Source organism: Etheostoma spectabile, chromosome 8, assembly GCF_008692095.1.
Source record: "Etheostoma spectabile isolate EspeVRDwgs_2016 chromosome 8, UIUC_Espe_1.0, whole genome shotgun sequence".
Classification (NCBI taxonomy): Eukaryota; Metazoa; Chordata; class Actinopteri; order Perciformes; family Percidae; genus Etheostoma; species Etheostoma spectabile.
This window is the reverse complement of record NC_045740.1, coordinates 28,496,564-28,503,044: the sequence shown is the minus strand read 5'-3', so window position 1 is coordinate 28,503,044 and position 6,481 is coordinate 28,496,564. Positions and strand designations below refer to the sequence as shown.

The 6,481-nt window shown below is 41.6% G+C and overlaps 1 protein-coding gene across 4 annotated transcripts in view; it reads left to right on the top strand.

Moving 5' to 3' along the window:
• The window catches only part of srgap1a (SLIT-ROBO Rho GTPase activating protein 1a), a 94,996-nt gene that overhangs the window by 83,686 nt on the left and 4,829 nt on the right, over positions 1 to 6,481 (top strand). For all 4 annotated transcript variants that reach the window (XM_032524712.1, XM_032524713.1, XM_032524714.1 and 1 more), the window contains exon 20: positions 134 to 271. In XM_032524712.1, coding sequence (XP_032380603.1) covers positions 134 to 271 — 138 coding nt within the window. The remainder of the gene's footprint in view (positions 1 to 133; positions 272 to 6,481) is intronic.

Here is a 6,481-nt window from a genome sequence, read left to right as displayed (position 1 = left end):
ATCAAATGCTGCCATTGAAGAACGGTGCAAATATGAAAGATCGACTGATTTGCTGATTTCTCGTTTTTTTTTCTTTCTGTCACTTCCTCTTGCTCTTTCCATGTCTCAATGTCACTCTGTCTCTGTGTCCCAGAGATGACAACTTCTCAGACACTCTGAGTCAGAAGGCTGACAGCGAGGCCAGCAGCGGCCACGCTGTAGAAGATAAATGCTCGGGAAAAGACATCAGCTCGCCCTCTGACACCAGGATCTCCGAGGCCTACATCACCAGGTTTGTTTTCATACGACTGTATAGCTGCGCTATATTTGACTGCAGTATATCATAAAAAAGGTCTATAAAGGGACCTAAATAAGAAATCTGGCATTGAAAATGTTCTTCATACCAGTAGTTTTCAAACGTTTTGTGCCCAAGAGACACCAAAGTGCAAGCCAACATCCCGAGGCACACCTGTAATCAATTCCTCTATCCTAAAAATCCTCTATTACACGTATCGTAACCCAAACGGTACCTTTTTTCTGTACTTCCTCTTTGTAAAAACAAAAAATTAATTTCAGTTGTGAAACTAAGTCCATACCTATTTATCTTATCTGTTATATATTATCTAATTAATTCTTTTTTTTTTTTACATATTTAAGAAACAAAGACAAAGGCCTTGTCCCAAGGCCAAAAAAAAGAAAGAAAATAAATAATAATCAAAGACGGGAGGAAGGGAGACAAAATAACACACGGAGAAACACATACACAAACAGACAAACACACACACAGACACAAGACAAGGGACCAAACACCTGAGCAAGTTAGAAGACCTCACAGAGTCACATGTCCAGAGTCTTTCCTAGGGCACCATTAATCCGCGCCGTAGAGAGTTCCAAAAAAACCACATCTTAAAAGGAAAGGGTCTACGTGGGTTGTGTGGCGGTTTCTAACAGGTTGCAGTCATCCTCTTTGCAGCTGTAAGTCCAGCAAACACAGCATGTTTCTGAGTTCCAGAGAGCTGAAAGGCTACCTATTTATCTTATTTACTTACATTTTGTAGAACATTTTACAACCCACACAAAATAAAAACCCTTCCTAACTCCCTCTACACTCAAACCCTTCCCTACAACCCCCAGCCTGTCAGTCAGTAAACAGGGCCATTACAGTGGTGTGAAAAAGTGTTTGCCCCCTTAATAAATTTCCTGTTCCTTTGCATGTTTGTCACACTTAAGTGTTTCAGAACATCAAACCAATTTAAACAATAGTCAAGGACAACACAAGTAAAGGCAAGGCAAGGCGAGGCAGCTTTATTTGTAGAGCACATTTCAGCAACAGGGCAATTCAAAGTGCTTTACACAATAGTTAAACAGATAAAACACAAGTACAAACAGTTAAAAGTCATAACATTAAAAACCAATAAAACACATGAATAGACAGTTAAAAACAAATAGAAACATTAGGACACATAAAACACAAGAATAAAAGTTACAGTGCAGCATAAGAAATTTAAAGAAATGAGCATTCATTTAAAGAAGGCAGCATCAAAAAGAAAGGTCTTCAGCCTTGATTAAAAGAACGAGAGTAGCAGCGATCTCAGGTTTCTGGTAGTTTATTCCAGATATGAGGAGCATAGAAACTGAAGCTGCTTCACCCTGTTTAGTTTCGACTCTGGGGACAGAAAGTAGACCTGTCCCAGATGACCTGAGAGGTCTGGGGGGTCATAGTGTAGTAGCAGATCAAAATGTATTTTGGACCAACCGTTAAGGATTTATAAACTAGCAAGAGTACTTTGAAATCAATTCTTGAGACACGTACACAAAATGCAATTTGTAAATGAAGGTGTTTATTATTAAAGGTGAAAAAAAATCCAAACCACATGGCCCTGTGTGAAAAAGTGATTGCCCCCCTTGTTAAAACATACTATAACTGTGTTGTCCACACCTGAGTTCAATTTCTCTACCACACCCAGGCCTGATTATTCCACACCTGTTCACAGTCAAGGCATCACTTAAATGGAGCTGCTTGACACAGTAAGGTCCACCAGAAGATCCTAAAAGCTACACATCATGCCGAGACCAAAGAAATTCAGGCACATTGAGAAAGAAAGTAATTGAGATCTATCAGTCTGGAAAGGGTTATAAGCCATTTCCAAAGCTTTGGGAATCCAGCGAACCACATGGAAGGCATTATCCACAAATGGCGAAGACATGGAACAGTGGTGATCCTTCCCAGGATGCCGGCGCCCAAAATTACCCCAAGCGCAGCAACGACTCATCCAAGAGGTCACAAAGACCCCACAACAACGTCCAAAGAACTGCAGGCCTCACTGCCTCAGTTTAAGGTCAGCGTCATCCCTCCACCATCAGGAAAAGACTGGCAAAATGGCCTGCATGGCAAGTTCCAGGAGAAAACCACTGCTGAGCAAAAAGAACATCAAAGCTCGTCTCAATTCTCCACAACACATCTTGATGATCCCCAAGACTTTTGGGACAACATTCTGTGGACCGATGAGCACAAAGTGGAACTCTTTGAAGGTGTGTGTCCAAGTATATCGGCATAGAAGGAACACTGCATTTCATAAAAAGAACATTATACCAACGATAAAATATGGTGGTGGTAGTGTGATGTCTGGGGCTGTTTTGCTGCTTCAGGACTGGAAGACTTGCCGTATAAAAGGAACTATGAACTGCTGTCTACCAAGAGATCCTGAAGGAGATGTCCGACCATCTGTTCGTGTATCAAGCTGAAACGAACTTGGGTTCTGCAGCAGGACATGATCCTAACAACACCACAGTCCACCACCGATGGCTGAAAAAAACAAAATGAAGACTTTGGAGTGGCCTAGCCAAGTCCTGACCTGAATCCTATTGAGATTTTTGGTATGACCTTAAAAAGGCCGTTCATGCTCGAAAACCCTCTAATGTAACTGAATTAGGACTTTCTGCAAAGATGAGTGGGCCAAAATTCCTCCAGGACCTGTAAAGCCTCTTGCACGTTATCGCAACGCTTGGTTGCAGTTGTTGTGCTAAGGTGGCCCACCCATTATTAGTTTAGGGGGCAATCACTTTTTCACACGGGCCATGATGGTTTGGATTTTTTCACCTTTTAATATAAACACCTTCATTTACATTGCATTGGTGTTTACTTGTGTTTTCCTGACTATTGTTTAAATTGGTTTGATGTTCCGAAACACTTAAGTGTGACAAACATGCAAAGCACGGAAATGAGGAAGGGGGCAAACACTTTTTCACACCACTGTATATCATATATCAGTGTATGTATTTGTGTGTATTGTGCAGCAGCAGTTAGAAAGGGAATATTAGCATGAGAAGTTCAACACAGCTGCTGGCTAGAGTAAGATCTTTTAGAATTCAATGACCTAAAGAAAATTCCAAAGGAAAAGAAACAGCCAAGATTTTTACCAAAATACCTCCAAAATAGTTTTTGCAGTATTGTAGAATAACTATGTTTATTAAAAATATGGGTATTTATGATTTCTTACTGCACTCAAGAATACAATAGACAATAAGACACATTTTCTCATGGTTATCAAGCATCTCACTGTTATATAGTGTCAGTCACCAGACACCATAGTGACCGATGTATGACCATGACACATCATAATTCACATTGGCTTTATCTAATGAGACCCAGCCAATCCAATAACGACTGACAACTTCAGTGTTGCATCATCTAAGATGCTTAAATAGCTTCAGGTATGAATACCAATACCCAGACTCCCGACACTTGAAAAATGAACAAACCTGAAAATGATTTATATAGAGACTATTGTAAGTTGCTGTTTAGCCATGTTTTCAATCTTTTACTTTAATGCGAGCTCGCTCTGAGAGCAGTTTAACAGCATGTATCTGAATTGCCTGTTATACACTAGGGCTGGGTTAAAATAATGGATACTCTTATTTCAATATCAAATCTTTGTGTGAGTAATCTCACGATTAATAATATCCCAAAATCAATCTTATAATATATGCCTTTTCACCATGGATGTAGAAGAGTGAAACACAGGGCTTTCAAGCGGTGGGAGCGGAGTTCATGTCCCTGAAGGAGTTAAGGGTAAAACACAAGACCTTACTTCAAGTAAACTGTTACCCTTTTTTCTAATCTTAACTAACGTTAGTCGTTTTGGTGTTGTAGCTGCAGGACAGTCACCTTTTGTCAGCTGAACTCTCCTGCGACCCTTGCCGTGCCCTTTACCCGGCTCCCAATCACCTTTTCTCGGCTAAAATGAACTGTAAAGACCAGAAGTACTGTCAATTAGTCAGAGAGCGGGTTTTTTTCATTGTTTACCTTAGTGTAGTTGAATAGAATGTTCTTTAATGTGGTCCCTCTACTCACTGATTGTAGTCTACATTTGCGCTATATTGTGTTGACAACTGCTGTAGTTTGTTAATGAGTGTCACGTTAGCCCTGTTAAAGGTGCTCTAAGAGATGTTGGGTGACATCACGTCGAAGTATTTGAAGTATTGTCAAACAAAACGGAGGCTAGCTCGCCTCTCCCTCCTCCTCATCCCGTCCCCTTCCCCTCCTTTCCGCGCAATAACCCCCCCCAACCCCCACCCATTTCTTAATAAAACATTAACCTGGTGCATTATAAAATCATATTTGAGGGTTTCTTCAAGTTCTCTAAGAATCTCTTTTATGTCCAAGCAACATTGGTATTGTAACTGAAATTCCCCTAACGTAACTGATATCGAATCGGAAATGTAATCAAATCGGGACCTTGTGAATCGGAATCGTTTCGGTGGGCACCCAATCCTCGGTGTGACATCGATGCTCCCTCCTGTCATTCTGTATCCTCAGCTCACCTCCCTCCACAGAACTGCTCCTGGAGAAATCAACTTCTCCTACTCTATTTTATTATGATGAGCATTAAATACCGGCTGGTATCAGCCGGTCACACTGGAACATAGTGTGTATATATATATATATATATATAGACATGCACAGGGAGGGACGGCACACAGAGAGGAGACACACACATATCCAGTCACACCTCAGACTTTTTGGCAGCGCCTGCTGGTTGCGTGCCAGAGTTTTGTCTCCCTCTCGACTCCTCATTGCATTGCACTGCATTTCTGCTGGTGGAGTAAACCACCTTGAAGCGTCTGCTACTCCCTTTTGCCAAGCACATGAACAAATGCTATTTCACTCAGAGCCACGCCCACTCCCTCTACTTCACCGTTAAAATGTTGATGATTCATACCAAAGACAATATTTATCCCACTGCAGGTATCTGTGTGCAGATGGAGAATCGATCTGGATGAATTGTCTTTTTCATCCTCTACCTGTCACCAGCTCCCACGGAACCCTCAACTCCCCCCCACTCACTCACTCGCTTTTCTGCTCTTCCATTCAGACAATCCTAATGTGTGTTGAATCATTGATATCCTGAGCTTTATTTAGATCTTTTCCTCTCCTAGTGTTCTCCATCAACAACGCACTCACCAGACAGGACCTCTTGTAGAGTTCGGCATCATGATCACAGCGAGCGTCGGTAAACAAGAAGATTAAGTTAGTGCCTCTGTTAGTGGAGAGGATCCACATTTATGGGATTATACCACCTACAGTTGGCCATTGTTTGTTTTGATGGAGAGGAACTCCTAGAATGCCTTGTGATTGACATCATTAATTAGCCAGGGCCATACAAACGTAGGTAAGTTGAGCTCTGAGCGTGGCCACAGCTTGCAGAGTGAGTTGCAGTGCCTGTATACACTCTGTCCCTAAGGGCCACTGGTGTTATGAATGTAGACTGCTCCCCCTGCAGGTTGTCAGTGGTTGCTGCAGTTGTTTACTCATCCAGATTTCTCACTGCGGTCAGAAAAATATATATATATTATATATATATTTCTCTCACCGAGCACATTAGCCCACACCGCTCCACTAGCGCGTCTTCATTTTTCAATGTCTAAACTATCTTCAGTAACTATTAATGTGCACACAAACACTATTTTTACATTAGGGGATTTGTTCAGTGTGTGAGCAGGTACGGGCTTCATAGTGTTACATAAGCACACATGGCCGTTTGGATTGAGACTCTCTAGTTAATGCAGACGAGTAGTTTTCTGCAAAGAAAGGAATATATTGAGGAGATAAAGGGCAGCACAGTGGCTTTACGCAAAGAGCTGCAATTACATTCTTTAAGACCCTCACGGCCCTTCATATCCATACTCATTATTGCTCTAAGTGTAGCGCTGTGATGAAGGTACATGTACATCTTAATGATAATGGCAGATACAGCGTTCATGTAGTGCTGGTAGTCAGTATGTAGAGCTTATTGGAGCCATACTGAGGAGGATGTGCTGCTCTATTGGCCCTTTACTGGGCAGTAAACCTGCTTCAATGGAGGAGATGTTACTGTGAAGAAACACTGCGCATAACTCAGTAAACAAGTGTGTATTAGAGGTGCTCTAAGCAATGTCAGGTGTGTTTTAGTCTACATGTGTTGACACATACAGCAACCATCTCCTCACTATCTGCTAGCTG